The sequence below is a fragment of the Clytia hemisphaerica genome, unplaced genomic scaffold, assembly GCF_902728285.1.
Source record: "Clytia hemisphaerica strain Z4C2 unplaced genomic scaffold, Clytia hemisphaerica genome assembly, whole genome shotgun sequence".
Taxonomy (NCBI): domain Eukaryota; kingdom Metazoa; phylum Cnidaria; class Hydrozoa; order Leptothecata; family Clytiidae; genus Clytia; species Clytia hemisphaerica.
The window spans coordinates 529995-555136 of record NW_027103803.1 but is presented as its reverse complement, the minus strand read 5'-3'; the positions used below and the strand labels follow the sequence as shown (position 1 = coordinate 555136).

Sequence of the window (25142 nt, the reverse complement as noted above, 5' to 3'; positions counted from 1 at the left end):
TTACAAATTTTTTTTAAAGAACAACGAGACTCAAAAAAATAAGTGTAATTAAAGAACAAAACTGAGCCTGGGTCAAATTACTGTTTTTTGCCTTTAGTGGCCTCTTGATTGTCCATGGGGTCAACTGATGCTTGTCTGAAGGTTGACCTGCTGTCCGGGGGGTTAGACCTGCTGTCTGTGGGTCAAAAGTCACGGGGTAAATTTCAAAAAAATGTTATATCCTCAAACCCCCTCTCCCCCCACAATATTCTGCAATATTCAAATCAAAGAATGATAAGTTCATTTTTCTTCTTCATTTTCAAAAAATTTTAAAATTATTTTTCTCAAGTATATTGCAGTTATCTGATTTATTTTGAATATAAAGATATTTTTTACGCTTATAAAAAGGAATTTTTTAGTCGCTTTTTTTGCTGCCGGAGTCACGTTTCACGCGTCTTCGTCGTTGATGTTCTAATATTATGCGAAATTTTCGACTTTAAGTCGTCTTGTTCATCTTTTAAAGAGGATAGAAGAGCACATTCTGTTTAAATTTCAAGTTTCTAGCTTTTTCCCATCTGGAATTTACTTGATTCCGATTTAGAGGGATCCCACACGGGATGAGGAAGGGATAGAGGGATCTCTTGAAAACGAAAGTATCCCAGAACTTGTGACCTGGTCGATGTATCGGAAAACTTTTTTCTTCTATATTTTACGTGTTATGAGGAGACTTTATATGCAAAAGTTTATCTCCATATGAACACTGACTTTAGAGAGATACCAACGAAATTAGCGAAAATAATCCCGATTATTCAGAACTTCCACAGAAACATCACAGTGGCAATTTCAAAAATTTGTGCCGCTAATTTTTTTGATGCTGATGATACAAAAGGATAGAAATTAACAACATAATCAAGCTCCAAGAGCGTCGAAATGGTTACTTTACGCATTGGCACGTGGCTCTAAATAGATAAGACAGGAGTGATCTTACTTTCAATATGATATATTCAAATGGTAAGGAGAGACACTCTACGTTTGAGAAAGGCAAAAAAACTCGATAACCCAAATTTATCTGGTTGCTGGTCGTTGTCGCCATTTCTGGTCGTTGTTTAGAAACTCCCCGTCAACTGTATGTATTGTTCATGATTGGAGATGAAAATTTGAATTAATGTTAGCTCTGCGTTAATATTTTCTTAAAATATGAAAAGCAGCAAAAAAATAGAAAACTATTTCATTTTTGAAAAGAATTCAAAATTATTGAATGATTTATTTAGACAAATTATTTATCACTTTTTTATATGAAAATTTTATAATATTTATCGATGCGTCCATAATGCCGCCTGGGGGTCGTTTAATCATATGTTTATGGTTTAACAAAAGATTACCAATGACAAACGTTAACACCAATAAATGAAATAAGCTTGAATAAATGTTGAAAATATGAAATAAAAAGTACAAAATTATCAACACTTCAAGCAAGATAAACGACGAACGAATAACCTGACCTCTTTTGGGGGCTCTTGGAGATCAAAGAGACCGCTAGTGTTCTGTCTGACAAAACCATTTTGACAGTTTTCGGTACGGCGAACACGTTGAGGTTTATGACCTATAATAAAAACGGGCAAAAGCTCTCGCACTATAAAAACTTGCTTGTATGTAAAAAAGAAAATCAAAAAATGAATTTTATGTTCCACTTCATTTAAATTTCCACCTTTTTCCAGCTTTTCAAAACTCCAACTGGTGTATATTTCAGTTCACTCTTTCTGTCACGTGTCCTGTTTCATGGTCCCAATTAATAAACTATCCAAAAATGTTGTTATTCATTCTTGAAAATAAGAAACATGATGATCGATTTTTTTTCACCAAAATAATGATCATTGGTAACACCAGGATGACGCCATTCTTCGAACCCTTCGTGTTCAGAATAGTAACCATTATTCTCAATACACATTTCTTTTTGTTTCGGGTGTAACAAAAACGATTTTGCTTTTTTCAATTCTTCTTTATTATCATGATTCACAATGAGAGCGTTAGGTCCGTCGCCATGATAAACGTTTCTCCTTTTGGTAACAAGATAAAGAGTGGCTTGATCTGTCGTAGGCATTTCCTTTCTTATGAAAACCATTTTCTTTCCTTCTGAATTCACATTTACTTGTACTTTATTTTCCAACAAACCAGAGATAGCTTCATACCACTTCTGATAAGATGCGTAAAGATTTGAAACAGATTTTTTGGCAAGGAAAAATTCATTAACACCCCAAATCAATTTATCTTCCTTTGTAGCAACAAATGATTTTTCTGCCTTTTTCATCGCCCCTGTCGTATTTTCTGGTTTGAAATCATTTTGAGATTGCTTTGCGTTATTGCTTTTCAAAATTTCAATTTCGTTACGAAGTGCTTGGATCGCCAGCTCTTTCTCTCGTTCCATCTGTTCCAGTTTGATCTTATTGGTATTCTCCAATGCCTTGACTTTCAGCTTGAATTCGTTTTCTTTGGCAGCAAGTTTGGTTTGGTACTCGTGCTCTTTTGCCAGGGTTATTTTCTCCATTTCATTGATTTTTGTTTTGCAATCGTTTTCCTTGGCAACAATCTCCTTGTCTTTATCGGCCAGTTTCTTTTGAAACTCGTTTTCCTGTTTCAGCATTTCTTTCTCCATCTCTTGATCGACCACACCTTTGTTAGCCTCAGTCTTATGGGCGGTCTTCAACTTGACCAGCTCAAGTTCATGACTCAACGATTGATTGTCCTTTTCAAGCTGCAAAATTTTCATCTTCTGCTCATTATCCTGTTTGGACATTTCTTTCTCCAGCTCCAGGGTTTTGATACGATTTTCGAAAGTCAATTTTTGAATCTGCTTCTCGTGTTCTTCTTTAAGTTTTGCAATCTCGATACTATCAGTATTCCTGGTAACATTTCTTCCAGTTGCGCTATGTGCCAAGTTACGTTCATCGCCATGTGCAGAATCCATTTTATTTTTGTTTTGACCTAATTATGGAAAAGAAATAGAAGATGCTTTCACCTAATTAGAATTTATAAGCCTTTCACATTGTTGATCAGTTTAGAAATTGAATTTTATTTTCAATTCAAAATCCTTTGATTCAATGAATGAAATTCGACAGATGACCCATCAACTTTTAAGTTAACTGTGCGAAAAGTTACCTGTCTCACAGCCCCGTTGGAACATTTTTCTTCAGTGAGGATTAAAATTCCTATTGAGAATCCAGTGGGATCGTTTTGGAGTACAATTTTTAAACTTTGAATTTCGAATGGGGATGAGGTCAAATGTAATTTCCTAGTGTGGCTGCAATTCCAGGGTATTTTCCCACCAGGAAAAAGCTTTTGCTAAATTGGGCTGGGGTCCCAGCGGTTCTGTGACACAGGGGTGTTTTGAAAAAGGTTAAAGATTCTTTAAAAATTGATAGAACTTAAGAAATTTCACGCCAAAGAGGGTAATCAATTTCTGGCACACCCGGTATGAAAGTCGCATAACAAAACAGAAAAGTAGACAATCCTGACTGGATAAAAAGACCCCTTTGCCCATCTTCTCAAGTAATACCCTCTACTTTACTTTATACAAATGTTCCAGAATGTTCAGGAAATTTCCACTCCTTTTACACATTATATACCTTTTTGTCAAGCAAGAAAATTCTTTCTCCTAACCATAATTTAAGCCATTACGCCTTTTTGGGTCTGATTTTATTTGCTTTAAAAATGTCCATCCCCATGGTGTATTTCAAGTTTTGTTTTCCTCTCTATTCAATATAACATGTTTAAATTCCCATGACAATCAGATTAGGAAACAGAACGATGACAAAACAGAAAAGTAGACAATCCTGACCTGAAAAAAATAACCCCTTGTCAATCATCCACATCTTCTCAAGTAATACCTTCTTCTTTGCTTTATATAAATGTTCAGGAAAATTTCAAACTTTGTACACGTATACTAAACTTTTTTATCAAGCAGCAATTCTTTCGACACACAACAGAAAAAAAATCAAAATAATAACTAAGCTTTTAATATGTACTGTAATGTCGAAAGATTGTACTGTATGTCTGAATGCAAAGAGAGAAGAGTGATCGCAACCACTCATAATTCTTGGAATTCTTTTGATGAATTTTCTTGTAAGAAAGAATTTCTTTCCATTCATCTTAAACTTATCTACAATTCTCCTACGAATGTATATCAACCCTTAGCCTGGATATCCAAGCTCAAAATTTAAGAAAAAACAAAATTTACCTCAACATACAAAGTTCTTAAATTATAGAGCTTGGTCTCCCTAGAGAATGAAAGTGAAAACCCATGTTTCCTAGCCAACCCAGGGCAGCAAAACAGAAATTAATAAAAAGTAGTCTTACAAGATCTAAAACTATTAAAAACATCCAAAGATTACACCAAAGTCCATAAAAAAGTTTGCATGCATTATCATGACCAACCATGTTTTCTTGGAAAATGAACTTGCCTCTGTTTTCTTCTTTTTCATGTTTTCGTGTAACAGAAAGCCCTATCTTCACTAGCAGCTGGAGGACTATCCTATTTTTGTTTCAGAATGCTCCACGCCGTGTAGATTGGTCCTTACGGCTTTAGCAAAGTGAGCGCAAGCAAGCGGACTGCATTCTCATACGAGAATGCAAAACGCTCTAGGGAGACCAGGCTGTAAATCAGAACATAAAATATCTAAAACTAGACTGTGAAATAATTTACAGCCTGGATATCCAGGCTAATCAACCCTCAACAAGTGATACGTAATCTTGACTTATGTTATTACTTTGTTCAAAGTCTGTATCGAAACACCATTTGAAGTTGGATATTAAAAGCAAAGGCAATCAGTAGCTCCTTTTTACCTTTTATGAATACATGTTGTTTCTTATACTGTCATTAAGACCCGTTGCTAAGGATTTTTTGCTATTAAGAGATGTTAAGTTTGCATAGAGACTTATTATTGACTGATTGCTTTTTATTGATGCGAAAAAGTCATTTCATACAACTATATAAACATCCTTGATATCAAAACAAAACAAGGTTTTTAAGTTTAAGCGATTACAGATTCCAATAGAAGTATTTGTTATCTTATACGAGTTTCTCATTGGTATGTCTTTCTATCAAAAACTTAAAATGGATTCTGCACATCGCGATGAACGCAATTTGGCACATAGTGCTGCTGGTAGAAATGTCACCAACAAAGCTGACAGTGTAGAAATCTCAAAACTTAAAGAAGATTATGAGAAGCAGATTCAAAAACTGACATTTGAAAATCGTATCAAAACCCTGGAGCTGGAGAAAGAAATATCCAAACAGGATAAACAGCAGAAGATGAAGATTTTGCAGCTTGAAAAGGACAATCAATCGTTAACCCATGAACTTGAGCTGGTCAAGTTGGAAAGCACACACAAATCCATTTTAAGTTTCTGATAAAAAGACGCACAAATGGAGATACTCTAATAAGATTAGCAGTAACAAAAAGTACTTCTTTTAGAATGTGTACTCGCTTGTTTTTGAAAACTTTGTTTTGCTTTCGTATCAAATTCGCTCCAAGTATGTTTATGGTGTAAATATGAAGTTGCATGAAAGGACTTTTCCTGCATCAATCAAAAGCAAAAATCAACAAAAAGTATCCAATTACTTTTCTAGTGGTAGACTCCCGGTTATTCGAACTTCCAAGGGAGATGAGAATTTACTTCGAACAACTGAAAAGTTTTTCTGCAAGATTTTCGACTTAACCTTAATGGGATGGACAATCCAATACAAGTTTGGGAAATTACTTGAAATATATAAATAGCCATGAATATTGAAACCTTATTTTTTGAAGAAAAAACCTGTTTGATCGTAGAAAATCAATATTCTCACTCGACGATGCAAATTTTTTTTCCGTAGACGGGCGGAAATATCTTTAATGGTCGGAAATATCATAGCGCAATGGTCGGAAATATCTTTTGATGGTCGGAAATATCCCAAACTCTGAAAATTTGAAAATTTAATGGTCGGAAATATCATAGCGTAATGGTCGGAAATATCATTTGATGGTCGGAAATATCTTTTGATGGTCGGAAATATCATTTGATGGTCGGAAATATCATTTGATGGTCGGAAATATCCCGCACTTTTAAAAATGCTTCATCAGCAAAAAAAATGTAAACAAAAATGGTAGCAAAGGTGGTGTTGTGTGGCCAACTTGTTGTGTGGCCAACATGTTGTGTGTGCCAGACAAGCTTTTTAGAGAGAGAAAGTGGTATTGACCTTTTTATTCTAACACGACTCTTCGTTCTTTCTTGTCTTTTTTATATCATTTCCTCCTCTGGCCCTCACTGTAAGGGTCATTTTTTGGCCAAATTTTCTCTGCATGCACTGCCAGGCTGGATGCACTGTAAAGGTTCGATTTCGGAAGCCAAATTTTCCGCCGAACAGTCGTTTTCAGATCGAGTGCCCCCCCCCCAGTGGAAAGGTCTAGAATGGGAGGGTGTCCGGGTAGGGTTAGGACTAGCTTTAGGGTGATTTGAGAGCAGTGGGGGCTAGAGGAGGAAAGGATATAAACAAGCAACATGCTGAATGGACCTACCTAATGATTAACATCAGATGAAAATAAGAAAAAAGTGACAATAATTGTACAAAAATTCAGAATGGAAAAATAAAGCTTGTGTGTTGAATAATGTTGAATGGTAAGAAGGAATTTCCCTAAATACGAAAATCACTTAAACCATTCAGGCCCAAAAAACCTTTTAAGCTGTTTTTGGCCCAAATTTGCCCAAAATAATTTTCCTTAAAAATCTGGCTTCGTCACATTTTGGGCATTGCCATTTTGCATCATTGTTCAAAAAATCAGAAAAAAATTATGAGTCAACATTGAGAAAAGCTATATTTTCTTATTTGGTTAAAGGGAATTTCCCCAAAATACGAAAATCCGTCTTTTAAGGTGAATAAGAATTTCCCGGGAAAAACCACTTCAGTCATTCTTTAGAGAATCTTGCCCTTCATCTTTGTACAAAAAATCAGAATAAAGTAATAACAGGATTTTGCTCAAAGTCCAAAAAACCCTATTTTAGGCAGTTTCTGGCCCAAATTTGCCCAAATATATTTTTTTCGAAAATCTGGCTCCGTCACATTTTAGGCATTACCATTTTGCATCATTGTGCAAAAAATCAGAATAAAATAATGAGTCAACTTTGAGAAAAAGCTATATTTTCTTATTTGGTTAAAGGGAATTTCCCCAAAATACGAAAATCCGTTTTTTAAGGCGATAAAGAATTTTCCGGGAAAAACCACTTCAGCCATTCTTTAGAGAATCTTGCCCTCCATCGTTGTACAAAAAATCAGAAAAAAGTAATTACAGGATTTTGCACAAAGTTCAAAAAACCCTATTTTTAGGCAGTTTTGGCCCAAATTTGCCCAAATATATTTTTTTTCGAAAATCGGGCTCCGACACATTTTAGGCATTGCCATTTTGCATCATTGTGCAAAAAATCAGAAAAAACTAATGAGCCAATCCTGAGAAAAGCTGGTAACAGACGGACGGACGAACGAACGAACGAACGGACATGGGTTAATTCATAGGACCTCCACCGGGGCACCCGGAGGTAGGTCCAAAAATACAAGAAATAAACAAGAGTCGTGTTTGAGTAAAAAGGTCAATACCACTTTCTCTCCCTAAAAAGCTGTCTACGTCTTGTGTAAAATACTGCGTAAAGAACTACGAAACAGAACAGTTCTCAGATAGTGTCCCAAAAACTTAAAACAAAAAGCTACTCTTGTCTGGCACACACAACAAGTTGGCCACACCACACCACCTTTGCTACCATTTTTGTTTACATTTTTTTTGCTGATAAAGCATTTTTAAAAGCGCGCGGGATATTTCCTACCATTAAATTTTCAAATTTTTAGAGTTTTGGATATTTCCGACCATCAAATGATATTTCCGACCATCAAAAAATATTTCCGACCATCAAAAGATATTTCCGACCATCAAATGATATTTCCGACCATTACGCTATGATATTTCCGACAATTAAATTTTCAAATTTTCAGAGTTTGGGATATTTCCGACCATCAAAAGATATTTCCGACCATCAAATGATATTTCCGACCATTGCGCTATGATATTTCCGACCATTAAAGATATTTCCGCCCGTCTACGGAAAAAAAATTTGCCTCGACGATCTCCAAATAAGAAAAATCCGAATAACTGAGGGTGATTTTGCCTATAATTGGCCCAAGGGGAATGGAAATAGCTTCGAATAACTGAAAGTTCGATTAACTAAAGTTCGAATAACCGAGAGTGTTTTTGCCTGAGTTAGGTAAGCAGATCTAAGTGGTACGACATCTCACTTCGAATAACCGAAATATTCAAATAAGTGCAGGTTTGAATAACTGGGAGTCTACTGTACATTTTTTTTTATTAAAACGTCGTGATTTGGGCTTAGCCTGGATATTTTGATCAATTTGAACCTAAAATGGGCGTTATATGGGCTTTTTGAAATTAATTTATTTAAATATATAAAAATTGGTGCACAAGTCGACATTTCCCAAAATTGAACAATATTGAACAAAAATGGGTCATTCGCCAAAATTAATTCTCGCTTAATTCAGAAATTTTATTAAATCGTCAAAATAAATTCCGCCAAATTTATTACACCATAATTGGCGAATTGGCTCATTCGCCAAAATTTCTCCTCTTAAGGTAGGAGAGCGTGGTTCATGAGACTTTCTTCTTCTTGTTGACAATGAAATTCAATACATTTTTATAAGGAATTGTTAAGGAACTGCTCAGGCTGAGAGTAAGAAAACTAGTTAAGGAACAGAGAGTTAAACTTGAATTTGCACACATTTATAAAAGCCTAAACAAAAAGATGACAAAATATTGACGTAACAACATTCAATAAACGTCCTTTTTATGTACTATAGTCCGTTGTTATGCTTATACATTATTTACGTACTTAGCAAATCCAACCTTAGCAAATCCAATCTGAGCAGCTAAAGTAAATAAAGAACTCGATAAGAAACTTTGAGGCTGAAATTCTCTGAAAAAATAAGGAACTCCAGGCTCGGGAGTAATCCTGGTTGGATACTGGATGATGTGATATCTTATAATAAATGACTGCTCAATCGGTGCAGCTTGCCGTGCAACACTTTGTTAGACAAAGAATAAATAAACTCGGTAATTTTTTCCCTTTATTTACAGATTGTGCGTTTCTTTAACGACGAAGATAGCGACCATAGCCCGTTCTCCTTACATGAACTTGTCCGCGTTGGTGAGGCTAGTGGTAAGAAACCAGGAGACTGGTATGGACCAAACTCGGTCGCTCATACGATAAGGTAAATTGAATTGATCAAATTTTTCCGTCTCAGTTTTCTTTTACTTCATCTTTCGTATTTGTATATATGAGTTTCCTTAACAATTTTAAAGTCTTGAATCCATTCTCTCAAAATAATATTTTCGAAAAGATACAAAATGTGCGGAAGCCAATTAATAAATAGAAAAGACTTTACAATTATATTTCCAGCCATTAGAACTTTTTCGGGTAACTTGGCAATTTTTACCATGAAAAAGTTCTGAATATGACCTGAACTGGCCCGCACATGTTCAGGGCGTGTTTTGGCAAGGTTTTCGGAGGCGAAAATTTCAAAATTTTGCGGCCCGAAACTGACCCGGACATCAATGTTTGGACCCAAGAAATGTTTTGCTATTTTAGCGTGAACATGACAGGAAAATGTTCGTGGGTCGTTAAAATTCCTATTCCATTCCCAAGATGATAATAAGTTATAATAAAAGAAAGCAAGTGGTAAGGCTATATCGAGTAAAGAAACAATGCCATGCCATTTATGATCCAGTAATTAGGCTATAGAAAATGGCGTTACTTCATTGCTTAAGAATATAGATCAAATAATTTTTATTTTATTTTTTAGTCACACGGTCAACAACACATCACATCCGACTCTGGAGACTCTTCGTGTATATGTTGCTCAAGATTGTACCGGTACGTCATTTGAAAAAAAAATCTTACCTGTGGGGGGGAGACTAAGGCAAATGAGTGTCGGGTATGTGCGAACCATACGGGTCCCTTTTTGCAACCTAGAAACTCCTCGCATGGGTTCAAAAAGCAAAGAACAGCAATCTCTTGCAAGGTTCCCAATATTACGAAATATAGAAAATCGATTCCCTAACAGGGTCATCGAAGGATCATATAATTTAGACCTAAACTAATTTTGTACACCCTTAAAAGATGTGCTTTTGAAGAAAATCATAGAATACAAAAACACGTTTCACTCCTTGGGAAGTTTGAGCTTTATACTAAAGCTATATTATTAAAGGATCGATTTGTCCAATAATCAAGTCTCTCCTTCTCCATCCAGTGTACAAAGAAGATGTCATTAAAGCGTGCACTCATTGTAAGAATTGTTTCAACCCGGCTTGTCAAGATAAGTTCTGGAGATCTCTTCTCATACTTGTGCCAGTACGACTGGGAAGTGAATCACTCAACCCGATTTATATCCCATGTTTAAAGGTAAGCATCCATCCTGATTATTTGAGGATTAAAATTAAGGATCTCAATTCAATCATATTTTAGTCCTTTCCATTACTCATGATATGATAGGGAGTAAACCACTCGTTAAATGCTCGACCAATAGATTTTTCTGTCTCTTGCGAAGGAGCGATGGCTCCCGGTTGGAATCCTCGTTCCTTCCACATTTCCGTTCAGCATAGCCGGCTGGCTTTTGACCCCGTGAAAACAATCGAAAGACTGTCTAATAGTCCACTGGGCTATCCACTTAAAATATCGACTCTATCTATCTATTCAGCCAATCACAGCGCTTAAAAGTTCCGACGGAGGCTTAGTTAATACATTGTTGAAAGTTCCGTTTCTGTGAAATATTATAAAGAGGTTTTTCCGTCTCAAATTTCTGCATAATTTCCCAACAATTCAAGAGAGTGTGCTTATTTACTCTGTAAAATTCATTTTCCCTCTCCGACGATAAATTTTACTTCGCCCACTGTTAATAACCTTAGAGCACCGCAAACCTAGCCAGGTGCTCTTTTGAAGCCAGATCCATTCGAGTGTAAACGCGGAGTAATCAATAATCTTAGACCATTTTCAGACGTTACGGTTCCGTTCCGAAACGAAACGAAATGAAACAGTTCCGAAACAAGTGTCAAAATTCGAAACGTCAAAAAAAGACGCTACAAAGCAAAACAGATCGAAACGGTTTTGCTCCACTTTTTTCATCGGAACGGGACTGCTCCTTCTTCTTGCTCCGAAACTATCCGAAATTAATATGAACACTCTCGATCCGTAACGAAAATCACACAGGAGCGAAAAGGAACCGTAACGTCTGAACATCTCGGGTGAAACAAGGCATGTCCCAAATATATTATGCGTGACGAACACTGCTTCCCATTATCCATTAACTTTCATATATAGCTCAAAAGAATCGTATCAACGAGAGGATTTCGAAAAGTGCTGGGTCAAAAATTTACATCAAGCCAATCTCAAGATATCGGCCAAAAACTGATTTTGACGTTATAAAATACATCGAAAAAACACGTCAAAAGGACAATTTAAATGACGTCATTATAGAAAAAAGGCGATAATTCCGATTAACTTACTACAATCAAAGCAAAATTTTGACTGGAGATGTAAATCAACGATTCTAAAATATTTCATGAAAAAAAGAATTGAAAATTCATGATCATGTCAACAAATGACGTCATTCAAATTTTCTGAAAATTTTTTAACAAATATTTCAGAATCATTAATTTACAACTCCGGTCATAATTTGGTGTTGATTGCATTAAGAAAATTGAAGTTATCGCTGTTTTTCAATAATGACGTCATTTGAATCTTACTTATGACGTGTTTTTTCGTTGTATTTTATAACGTCAAAATCAATTTTTGACCGATATCTTGAGATTGGCTTAATGCAAATTTTTGACCCAGTATTTTTCGAAATCCGCTCATCGATATGATTCTTTTGAGCTATATATGAACGTTAAGGAATCATTGGAAGCGGTGCGCGTCACGCAAAATATATTTGGGACATGCCTTGTTTCACCCGAGATGGTCTTAAGCTTAAAAAATCCATTATTTTTAGGCATTATTAGCACTGGATTGCTGTGTTGGAATCATAGGAGGACGGCCCAAACATTCATTATATTTCGTCGGTTTCCAAGGTAATTGTATGTTTTGTCTTTTCAATATGCGTGTTCCACGTGTGATGAAGTTTGTGTTTTTTTCCTTAAGATTCTTTATTTGTTTGAAATTGTGAAGGTAAAAATTTCCCATTATCATTATTAGGAAGCTGAAAAAAAGCTTTGCTAGGCTAGGTGATGTGGGCTGTGGACTTATCGAGATACGTCAAAATACAGTTGAATCTAATTCGATTTTCAAAGAGGATTGAGTTTTCAACGAATGCGGGAGCGTATCAAATGGTAGAGCATCGTTTGAACCAATGGGTTTTGCACGGGTGTGGGGCGAGGCCCTGCATCCATCCCAGCCCATCTGGACATTAAGGAAGGTTGTTTGAGTTTTTCGTTAACGCTGACTTTCGATATTGTCGAATAATGGAGTGTATCGAATAGTGGAATGTCGAATTTAAGAACGTCAACAGTATGTTTGTTTTCAGTTAGAGAAATATTTTGATAATTTGACAATATACCGTTTCTTTTCTGTTTGTATGTTCACAGGTGACAAACTGATACACTTGGATCCTCACTATTTACAAGACAAAGTGGACATGTCAACTAGAGATTTCCCTGTTGATGTAAGTCAAACATTACCATTTCCCGTCTCAAATCAATGCAAATCTTGCGTGATTGCCGGTCAGTATCACAAAATACACCCCTGTCTCGCAGCCCTCTTGCAACTTTTTCCCACGGTGGGGATAAAAATTTCTATCGAAATAACAATGGGGATAGAAATTATATTGTTCCCGAGCTTAAAATATCCAGTGTGGATGGTTTTGGACCGCAAACACTGCGCTTGCAAAGAATTCGCCGGCCTAGAATCTAGAAATCGCCAGAGTTATTTTTCATTCACCAGCCTACCAAAAACAAGCAAAACCCCTGTTTGGTGATAAATATTTGCGAGATTAAATTTCACTTTTTCTCTCCTGATCGTCCTACTGATGCACTTTCAAAAGCCTGAGTAAAATTATTTACGATTTAAAGGTTGATTGGGGTATTATATGTACACTTTTTTTATAAGAACATCCAAATTTCTTGAAGCCTGAATGTTCTTAACTTTTTGGGTTTTAAGCCTTAAAATGTTCTTAACATGTTCTTATTTTAACCATTTTGTGACCATTTTCACCTATATTTTCCTAAGAAATCGGGTGTTTTTGAGTTTTTTTAATTTTGGCCATCGAAACCTTATGTTCTTATATAGTTTGTTCCTATAAAAAAACGTGTATTTGATTCCATTTCTTTTATTTCAGAGTTTCCACTGTCAATATCCGAAGAAGATGTCATTTGAAAAAATGGATCCTTCTTGCGCAATAGGATTTTACTGTCGAACGCGCGCTGATTTTGAAAATTTTTGCCAGGAAGCAAAACAGGTAATTTTTAACTTCTGTTTTGATAGAAGAGTTAAAGTGATACACTTATCCTAGGAAAACTTGTTTTAAAGTTGTTACACTTGAAACACAGAACTTTTCATTAGACGATGTTATCGTCCGTTACAGTGATAGTAAGGGCGGGAAAAAATGGCGGTATGGCGTTATGGTGGTATACGGAAAAAAATCGGCGGGAGAGTTTCGAAGACTGGCAACTCTACCGACTGTAAACTCTTTTCGGCAAAAAACCGTTTGCGAATTTTCTTCGGCTTTGGGCTTTTTTATTTGATAGTGATTCATCTTAGACTATAACATAGTCTAACTTTTCTTTTAAAGGTTTTGTTTTTAAATAAGAGTGATATCGTTTGCTTACTCATCAATTTTAATTCACAAGCTTTTTCACATTGGATTGACTCGGTCGGATGTGAAGCGAGATTGATCAGAAAAAGGAAAGGAAAACTATTTTTTGCTTATATCAGCACAATATAACAATAGGCAGACATGAACAGAACATGAGTCTGATATGAAACGGGAACACTTATGTAAAATGAAAACCTTTAAATGAATATAGCATACTAGGCGAGACCAATTTAATGTGTTGTTCTACAGGCCCGACCGACCCTATTTTTGCTAAAATCAAAAAAATAATAATATTGAATTTCCACTACAATATATTTTACACACTAGTTATTTGTAAGAATCAAATTTGAATAAAGCTGAAAATTAATTCAAGAAATTGAAAAATTTAGAAAATCAAACATTCCATACACTAAGATTTTATCATGATCTTCATCGAAGATAAAAAAAAGTGAATTTTTGAACCAAATATTTTTTGGAAAACATTTTCGTTACCTTAACAAAGTACTTTTACCGACCGACCGACCCATATTTTGCTAACGATCTGCCCGTAGAACAACAAATTAAATTGGTCTCGCCCTATCAAGCGTAATATCAACTCTAAATAAAAAAATATAATAGTTTGACCTTAAAACATGGCTAGTATTCTACCTAGCAGCCATTCTAAATCATAATTTAGTTGAATTTTAATGTTTTTTATACAAAGGGTACCTCTATGCCTAAACTTGCTTGACCGAAATGGTTTCTATGGAGTCTGCCGCCATCATAAATGTAAACGATTTAAAATTATTAGCCCCCATCTAGCCCGGGGTCCACTTAAAGCTTTTTTGATAGACTGGATGGCGCAATTAAGTGGCCCGGTAGTATATTATATGGCAATATGCTTTTGCTTAGGCGCCAGATTTTAGTTGTTGTTTTTAGAAGATAAAAACAGTAAGAAGCAATGTTTTTATTTGAGAATAAGGGATTGCAAATCTGTTATTGATGTTAGTTTCTCATTTTTGATTTAATCTTTCAACTCTTATTAGTTTTTTTTGTTATTTGCATTTTAAATTTTCTTTTTCAAAATGGCGACCTCGCCAAACGCTCCTAGTCCACTTCACTGGACTCAGCGTCATCAAAAATTATCAAAAAGCAAAGTTTAGCCAGAAGTAGACTCTAGTCTAGCCCCCATCCTACCTTTAATTTTCAATGAACTTATTCTCAACAGGTATCACCACCACCTAAACAACGTATTGAATATCCAATGTTTATCTTCGATGAAGGATCTAATCCATCAAACGTAGATTTCGATTTTGTGGACAATAGTATAACACAAGGTATTGCCACTGTTACACTGAATACAGCTTCAAATAGTGGACAGGAAAAAGACAAAAAGAAACTTAAGAAATTATTGAAGTTGAAACGGAAATCGAAATCGAAAGAAGGCGTTGGCGAGGAAGGAACTGAAGAGGAAACAGTTGAGGAATATGTCTTGGTAGATTGATTCTGATTGGCTGCTCAAGTTTGCCCGACCAATAGAATTAAAGCATCGAATAATCACCATAGCAACTATCACAGTAGGTTAGCTCTGATTGGCTTTTCTTCTCGAGTTTGCTCGACCAATAAAATTGAAGGGTGCACCAATCGACATTATGTCTGATCACCTGTAGATTAGCCCCGATTGTTTGCTCAAGTTGGCTCGACCAATAGCATGAAAGGTTACTTCAATCGGGCTAAATCACAGATATCTGTAAAGCCCGAAGGGCTAGATTTGCGGCTTTTATCAAAAAGTGAAGCTCATCTTTGGAAGGATTTCCTACCAGAGTCACGTGACTAAAATTGCAATTTCACCGGTTTGAGAGATGTGAAATAGCGTTTGTCGGCTACGTTTTTTTGATCTCGCGCTCCGAAAACAATTAAAATGCTAGATCCTATCCATCGACACGAAATTTAAAAAGTCAAATTTTTGCTTCACTTTTTTTTGCTGGAGAAAGCTTAAAGTTGCAAATCTAGCCCTTCGGGCTTAGATATCTGTGGGCTAAATTGACCAACTGGATGATTTAATCGGTACGTTCCGAAATCATTTGATTCAAAAAATCGATTTTGGAACGTATAATGCTTGATGAGTCGAAAACGAAACTGTTGTCGACTTTCTGAGTAAATATTTCGATTATCGTTTTGTCCTTCTTGGTTATTCTTTGCTTTGAAGATTGGGCTTTTCTAGAAAAAAATTGAATATGGGGGTGTGGAGGATATAACATTTTCTGAAATTAGCCCCCGGACATTGTGAATTTTGACCCCCGAACAGCAGGTCTGACCCCCCTGACAAGCATCAGTTGACCCCCTGAACATGCAAAGTAACCCTCAAACCGAGAAAAATTACTCCCAAACAGAGCACGTTTACCCCAGGACAAGAAAAATGTTGTAGATTTTTCACTAAACCCCCCCCCCCCCCACCCCTTTTTTAGGCAAAAAAGATTTGATTATTTTATTCAGAACCCTACTATGAATTTACAAGTTAAAGATCCAAGTTATCTGACTATTTACTCAAATTGTTTAAGAATTTGGTTAGATATGGATTGGGTTATTGTTTGAAGAATTTTAGCCTAGCCTAGATGACCAACGCTGTTTCAACATCAATGTAATGTGTATGCACAAATTTTATATTTGATAAAAGTAGAGTATAGAGATATTTTTATTTTTTATGAACTTTTATACATTTTACTTCCATTTTAATGTTCAGATATTTGACGAGTAAAGGTATCTATTAATGATACAGCCTTCCCAATATGAGGTTATCTACACGCTTTTTTTATAAGAATATACTTTATAAGAATATTCATGTTGAATTTGGCAAAAAAATTAAGAACATGTTAAGAGACCCAAAGAATAATCCGGCAACTGAACCTAAGATTGCCACTGTTAGAGATTGGTAATACTGTAAATTGGCAATTATCACCCACTAAGGCTTGATAGCTTTACAAAAATTTAATTTTAAGCTTCAGGCGTGTATTACATATTAAATTACATATTAGATTTTGAACCTAAGCTAAGAATACCGTAAGAATATTTTAGGATGATTTTCCTCAAAAAGTTAAGAATGGAATGTTGTTGAGAATGGTTTTCTCTATATGAAAAAGTGTGTACGTTAGCCAGCTTCTAAACTTGTAGGTGGCCCTAAGACTATTTGCGCCTGTGAAGTTTGAAATGTATCTTAATCAGGATGTCGAATAATTATAAAATTTATTATCAAAACAATGACTAGAAAAAATTTAGTACATTTTAACTTCTACTCACTTCAAAGCCACTAAGGAAATTCAATAGTCTTCAGGAACTGTCTTTGTTTTAAGTTCAGAACCATAGTTGCTTTATTTTTGATTTAATTTACGCTACATCTTTTGATACGATCAGACATTGTAAATATTGAAGCTTTAAATTATAAATTTAAATTAATTTTATTGAATGCTTTAATAGTTAAAATATACTTTTTTTCAATGTAAACATGCTATTTTGTATTTAATTTACACGAGTATTAGCAAAAACCTTTTTTTGATAAAAGTGATTGACTTCAGTCCAAACATTCGACTTCTTGTCGTTTTTTTGACAACTATAACTTGCACTCAATACACTTGTCAACTCTTAGCAGCCCGGTCAACTTCGAAAGGTAACGAAAATATAAGGAAAAGTTTTTCTCAAACGAGGCTGTCGAAAGTGTTGTTGTGAAAAATATAAGATACCATTGCATTGTAGCGATAATGTGACATCAGTTAAGCTACTCGAATGCTAAAAATAGTAAAATGTCTATAGAGCTTTGGCCCGGGGGGGTACTAGGGTTGCGAGCTGACGGGGGATGCCGCCCGACTTTCGACCCTCGGACTCTTACCGGGACTAAAAAGAAGAAAACAAAGTAAAATTTTGTGATTTTTACGACCCTTACCGGGACAAAATTTGACCAATTTTGATCAAATTTCTATCTTTCTGGAGGTAAAAAGTTGAAATTTTCCAATTTCTCCTACCCTTAGTGGGACTGAAATTTGATTTTCTGATTTTTCTGATTTTTGGTCGGAGTTCGCTTGGTTTGATTTAGTTGTAGTTTGAAGATACCGTGCGCTGAGAAAACATCTTCCCTTTAAATTCATTACCAGTCGCCTATAAACCCGACCGCGGCGTTAGAGCGTCCATTTACATTTTCAACATGCTAAGTGACAAAAGTCGATTTTTATGCATTTTTTTTTAGTTGAAAGTTTTAGAATATATACTGGATTTTCAAGAGAAGGGAAACTCATGAAAATCAAGACTCTTGACTTTCCGCTAACCCGATCCATTTTGAGGTACTTGAGCTAAACTGCACTAGGGTAAGACTAATTAGAAAATCTTTGTTTCTTAAAGTTTTCAAAAATATCAATAAGAGCTATTAAAACCAGAAAAAGTTTGGTCAACGCTGACAAAATAACACAAACTTCAACGCACCGTATAGGATCCAAATTCTCAAAAATTATGAAGTTTTCAGGTGGGGAAATTGGCCCGCTCCTTTAGAGCTTTAGCACGGGCGGCTGCCAATCCGCCAACGGAATATCAAATAATAACTTCGTTACTCTTTCCTTATACGACTCTTAATGAGGCAGACTGCATGCATTCCCGAAATTGTTATAAACACAACTAACCCATCAATCCCCAATCCATGTAAGGAAATCATATATGTAAAAAAAATTGTGTATTTGATAAAATCAGTAATGGTTTGCCTCGATGCTCTTTGATCTGCAAATTATGAATTTGGCGTCTGAGCTGTAGTTAAGCTTTCTTAGGCCCTCCTACAGTATCGTAATAGGGCTATGATTCTCTAATGTTTTCATTACTTACCAATCTTTATTGTTCTCTCTCGATTATGCTGGCTATGATGTGGAATGGTGAAGGGAAATGGTAAATTCAAATTGTTATTGTCGAAGTGGCAGCAGAAGGCGCAAACATGGTTTGCGCAGAAGGAAAAATTTTCAGTTTTCTAACCTTCGTTGGCTCTAGTTTAGACGGCCGACTTTCTACCCCGCTTATTCTAATTGTTAGAGTAGGCAAAAGAGGGCACAAAGTTGGTTGTTAAAATCTTTGCTTGGAAAGGTTTGAAAGAAGACATTGCATTGACGTCAAAAGATAGTTATGCATCACTTTAGACATCCCACTTTGTGCCCTCTTTAATTCACAATAAACCAGCCGAGGCTGGAAGGTCAGCCAATAGAGCTTAGCTAGATAGCTTTAATAAGTGGGTTAACAGATGTAAGAGATGTACTGAAACAGAGTAGACTAAAAATGTTGAATAATGTACAAAATGTGAAACATTTGATAACTTGATTTAAAATTATTTAAAACAAGCCTGAGAGCTCCTCCAACCCCCCCCCCCACGAGAAGATCAAAGTATGGAGACAATATCCATATGTAAGATATACAAAGTGTTATCTAGAAATAAATAAGAAAATTGCCAAAACGTCAGAACCAAAATAAAGATATCCATCAAATATATACATAGAAACTGTTTTTTGTTTTACTTGATAAAACTCCAATAACACTTTGTCAGTTGTCTGCAAGGCCAATGAGGTACGTAAAAACTGACTGCTATTCAGTCAAAGCCAAAATTTGGCAGGGTCAGAAAAACATAATTTACATCCAGTCTTCGTAAATAAATTTTGTAGTTTAGTACCGTCAAGTTACACAACATGCACACAACCATCTTGAAGACTTTGCTGGTCGCAAATGATAATCGAAAGCAAAACTTAAAATTCATAACTATGCAGGGAAGCTCATTTTCCCCCTATTTTGCTTTAAACTCCCTTTTGAATGGTCTATGAATTTGGGCGATCACTTTACCGCCTTGGCGGAATAAACACACGACCATAATAAATAAATTCAACAGGGTAGCGGAGTAGCAATTAATTTCAACTGAGCACTGGTAGTGTTTTTTAAACTTTAAAACAATGTTAAATGAAGACCAGATGGATCTTTTTGTTATGACTGTGCAAGTGTTGTGACGTGAGTGTGCATGTTGTGTAACTTGACGGTATAATTCATTAAATTCTAGAAACCATTTTTCATAACTTTCTGCAGTCCGCTTTCTGCAAGTCTGATATGAGATATGTATACACTGTTATTGCCATTCATTCCATTCCATCATTCAGTCAAAACGTGCACCAGGGTTAGAAAAGGTTAGAAAAACACTATCTGCGTCCGGAACTGCGTGAAAAATAGTTTGATCAATTTCAACAAGAACTGTATATATTAATATTAATATAATTGATCAAATTCCAAAGACCATTTGTCATAATTTTGCAAGTTCAATAATAGATGTGATGTCATCATTTGGTTCCCGTCATCTGACCGCCCCTGATTTACGGTCAGCAGGTAGAGTTGGAGAGTCGGAAAGCTTTTCCGCTGCTTTGCTGGATTTCCACTGTCGACCTCTGCACGCTCTGTGTTTACAAGTTTTCAAATCGAAGTAGCGAGCCGCATGCTAATGGAGAGTAAACCGAAAACCAGTTTATCCACGGTTTCACAATTTCTTAATTCAGATCAGTCCACACGGATTCCCTTTCAACAAGATGTAGCTGCTTCTTAAAAGAAAAATATTTTCGACAAACCGACCCCCACTTTTTAAAGTAGAAATGACAGGAACCAAACAATTTTTTGCGATTCGCCTTATCAAACACGTCCAAACCAAGTCCAAAAAAGCACGATTGCATCCAGTCTTTATCAAATTTAGACAGTAAGCTGTACTTTTGTAAACTTTATCAAATTCCAATAACATTATAACACCATCAATCCTAGAGGCAAACAAGAAAAATATGTTTTTATTGCAAAAACTAATAAAAACCAGCAATAAAAAGTATATATCAGAAAATTCAACATATAAAACAAAAACTTGAGCAAACGGCTTTAAACCTTCAAAAGGTGTAGAAAAAGAATCCTCTTGATGAAAATCATGTGTTTGATTTGCCGAGTTAAAAAAAATAAATGACAGAAATTGAAGCTTGCAACAGATTTACACTGGAAATACTTTGGTACAACACTGACTTATCACATCTGACTTATCGCTTGAGCCGCCATCTTGAAACACCACATTATGATCTGTAAAAACAACGCACGCTAAAAGTACCCAAAAAGTTAACCCGATCGGAACAACACTGACTTATCACATCTGACTTATCGCTTGAGCCGCCATCTTGAAACACCACATTATGATCTGTAAAAACAACGCACGCTAAAAGTACCCAAAAAGTTAACCCGATCGGAAGAAAGTTTAGAAATCAAAGTGAGATCGGGAAATCGGATTTTTTTTTTGCCGTCTTATGATGATGATGATGATGGTGATGATGGAAGAAAATTTTACCTATTTGAATGCTCAGCTTAGGCTGACCAATAAACCAGCCGAGGCTGGAAGGTCAGCCAATAGAGCTTAGCTAGATAGCTTTAATAAGTGGGTTAACAGATGTAAGAGATGTACTGAAGACTAAAAATGTTGAATAATGTACAAAATGTGAAACATTTGATAACTTGATTTAAAATTATTTAAAACAAGCCTGAGAGCTCCTCCAACCCCCCCCCCCCCCCACACACACACACAAGAAGATCAAAGTATACTTCTCTTTAGCATTGTAGCACTGTTTCTACGACATCAAACAATTAAGCTATAGTTCATTACTATAAAATAAAAGAGAAACATAGTGTAATTAAACTTTTTGTTAATTTCATTCCAGTCAATTATGATACAATTTTTCTGTTGGATGTAGACAATATCCATATCTGACCAAAGTGTTATCTAGAAATAAATTAGAAAATTGCCAAAACGTCAGAACCAAAATAAAGATATCCATCAAATATATAGAAACTGTACTTTTTGTTTTACTTGATAAAACTCCAATAACACTTTAAACTAACAAGCTGAAGCTACAAACTTTAAGTCACAAAGCGCAAACTCCAGAAAAACACAATTTGTATCAAAATGCAAAACGTAGTTCATATTTATAACATTTCAACAGGAACTGTATTTTGGTAGACTTGGTCAAATTACAGAAACCATTTGTCAGTTGTCTGCAAGGCCAATGAGGTACGTAAAAACTGACTGCTATTCAGTCAAAGCCAAAATTTGGCAAGGTCAGAAAAACATAATTTACATCCAGTCTTCGTAAATAAATTTTGTAGTTTAGTACCGTCAAGTTACACAGCATGCACACTACCATCTTGAAGACTTTGCTGGTCGCAAATGATAATCGAAAGCAAAACTTAAAATTCCTAACTATGCAGGGAAGCTCATTTCCCCCCCCCCCCATTTTGCTTTAAACTCCCTTTTGATTGGTCTATGAATTTGGGCGATCGCTTTACCGCCTTGGCAGAATAAACCCACGACCATAATAAATAAATTCAACAGTGCAGCGGAGTAGCAATTAATTTCAACTGGGAGTCCTCTCTTCTGTACCAAGCACTGGCAGTGTTTTTTAAACTTTAAAACAATGTTAAATGAAGACCAGGTGGATCTGTTTGTTATGACTGTGCAAGTTGTGACAAGAGTGTGCATGTTGTGTAACTTGACGGTATAATTCATTAAATTCTAGAAACCATTTTTCATAACTTTCTGCAGTCCGCTTTCTGCAAGTCTGATAAGAGATATGTATGACATGTATAAACTGTTATCGCCATTCATTCCATTCCATCATTCAGTCAAAACGTGCGCCAAGGTTAGAAAAGGTTAGAAAAGCACAATCTGTGTCCGGAACTGCGTGAAAAATAGTTTGATCAATTTCAACAAGAACTGTACAGTATATATTAATATTAATATAATTGATCAAATTCCAAAGACCATTTGTCATAATTTTGCAAGTCCAATAATAGGAGATGTGATGTCATCATTTCATTTGGTTCCCATCATCTGACCGACCCTGATTTACGGTCAGCAGGTAGAGTTGGAGAGTAGTCGGAAAGCTTTTCCGCTGCTTTGCTGGATTTCCACTGTCGACCTCTGCACGCTCTGTGTTTACAAGTTTTCAAATTGAAGTAGAGAGCCGCATGCTAATGGAGAGTAAACCGAAAACACCAGTTTATCCACGGTTTCTCAATTTTAAAATTCGGATCAGTCCACACGGATTCCCTTTCAACAAGATGTAGCTGCTTCTTAACAGAAAAATATTTTCGACCGACCGACCGAACGACTCCCACTTTTTAAAGTAGAAATGACGGGAACCAAACAATTTTTTGCGATTCGCCTTATCACAAACACGTCCAAGTCCAAAAAAGCACGATTGCATCCGGTCTTTACAGTATCAAATTTATACAGTAGCTGTACTTTTGTAAACTTTATCAAATTCCAATAACATTATAACACCATCAATCCCCCTAGAGGCAAACAAGAAAAATATGTTTTTATTGCAAAAACTATTAAAAAGCAGCAATAAAAAGTATCAGAAAATTCAACATAAACAAAAACTTGAGCAAACGGCTTTAACATTTAAACCTTCAAAAGATGTAGAAAAAGAATCCCCTTGATGAAAATCCTGTGTTTGATTTGCCGAGTTAAAAAAATAAATGACAGAAATTGAAGCTTGCAACAGATTTACACTGGAAATACTTTGGTACAACACTGTACTGACTTATCACATCTAATTGAGCCGCCATCTTGAAACGGTCACTACATTATGATCTGTAAAAACAACGCACGCTAAAAGTACCCAAAAAGTTAACCCGATTGGAAGAAAGTTTAGAAATCAAAGTGAGATCGGAAAATCGGATTTTTTTTTTGCCGTCTTATGGTGGAAAATTTTACCTATTTGAATGCTCAGCTTCGGCTGACCAATTAGAATAGGCAGGGCAAAAAGTGGGCCGTCTAAACTAGAGCTTGCACCCTATTTTAGAACCTTTTTAGCAGAAAATAAAGCTGGGTCAATGAGTCAATACTTTTCAATATGGGTTTCTTTGCATTTCCGCTGTAGCTATTTGAAGACTCTATAACTCGAACCCGCACGGGGAACACAAATTTGTTCGACTTGAGGAATTTCGAGTTATGGAGTACGGTTTCTAAGGCATTGCTTAAAGGGAAGTGAAAACTTGTTCGAGTTAAGGAGACATTCGAGTTATAGAGGTTCAATTTATGGACATACTAGACTGTACAATGGAGAAAATTTAACATTTTCTCGACATTCCATGAGAACGAAGAGAGCGAAAACGTCCACGATTTTCAACTCAAGAATTAAAATCTCTGAAATTGTATGTTTTTGATTAGTGACTACATCATTTTCTGCTTTTCACTTGTTTCTATGACAACGAAATAAAGCAAATTTACTTTTCCAATGAGAACCGCCCCTTATACACGCTTTCTCTTTTTGTGTTTATAAGAATATGGAAATCAACTAAACAAACGATTTTTTTATAAGAATAGCTTCTATAAGAATATCAGGGTGAGATTTCAGAGTTAGAACAATAGGCCTATTGTTTAGAACAATAGAAAAATAAGAATAATGCTCACCCTCAGCCAAAGTACACTATTCTCATAAAAAAGCGTGTATTAAGAATATCTTGAGAATAAAGGGTGGGAAAATCAAAAAAGAAGCATAATTTTTAACACGAGGTGAGCTGTTGCGTTTATTATACATATAATGTTTTATGCTGACATAAAAAGACAAGAAATTGTGATGCCAGACTCGTCTGAAAAATAAGAATATGTTAAGAATAATCACCCTCACATTCTGTAAATTCCTAAGAATATTTCACCCTTAGCCAAAAATGTTATTCTTATGAAAATAACAACAAAAATGTGAATTTATACTTTTATGAAAGTCGATGTTTATATATACATTAAATTATTATGCTACAACAAGGTTAAATTTCGAAAGAAAAAAATTAAAATTGATAATTTTAATCGGTTTGTACCGTGGCTAATCTGGTATTTCTAAGTTTTTAGTTATTTTGATTTTGGCGGACGCCTTTTACAAAGAGCGGCCGCCAAAAGCAAAATAACTAAAAACTTTGAAATACCAGATCAGCCACGGTAGGTTTGCGATAAAAACCACGTCGCATTTAATTGATGTAAAATTATCACCTGTAACACACCCCTGCCTCACAGCCCCGGTGGAACTTTTTTCTTACCCCCGAACGAGGCAAATTTTTATAGATTTTTCACTACCACATTTTTTGAAATCTAGCGATAGATTTTAGTTTCAATCCGGCGTTTGTGTAAAAACTAAGTGGTTTCATTTTCCATCCAGGAGTCTTGCCTCTACAATTAAGGTCATCATATATTGAGAATTTTGGTTATTTT

The 25142-nt window shown here is 35.5% G+C and overlaps 3 protein-coding genes across 4 annotated transcripts in view; 1 reads left to right on the top strand and 2 right to left on the bottom strand.

The window, feature by feature from the left end:
- LOC136806345 (ATP-dependent Clp protease proteolytic subunit-like) overlaps positions 1 to 25142 on the bottom strand; it is a 284569-nt gene that overhangs the window by 95008 nt on the left and 164419 nt on the right. The gene's annotated exons all lie outside the window — the stretch shown is intronic.
- LOC136806374 (uncharacterized) lies at positions 1793 to 2944 on the bottom strand. Its single transcript, XM_067062937.1, has one exon. It carries the CDS (start codon positions 2942 to 2944, stop codon positions 1793 to 1795), a length of 1152 nt encoding a protein of 383 aa, XP_066919038.1.
- LOC136806373 (cysteine protease ATG4D-like) lies at positions 5474 to 15585 on the top strand (the record flags this gene model as incomplete). The annotated part of the gene is made up of 8 exons (XM_067062936.1): positions 5474 to 5509; positions 9147 to 9280; positions 9872 to 9942; positions 10319 to 10470; positions 12056 to 12134; positions 12648 to 12724; positions 13397 to 13516; positions 15081 to 15585. Coding segments are annotated over 8 exons (945 nt in total), but the record flags the coding sequence as incomplete, so codon positions are not given.

Coding starts and splice junctions, on each gene's coding strand:
- LOC136806374 (XM_067062937.1), bottom strand. CDS start 2,944: ATGGATTCTGCACATGGCGATGAACGTAACTTGGCACATAGCGCAACT.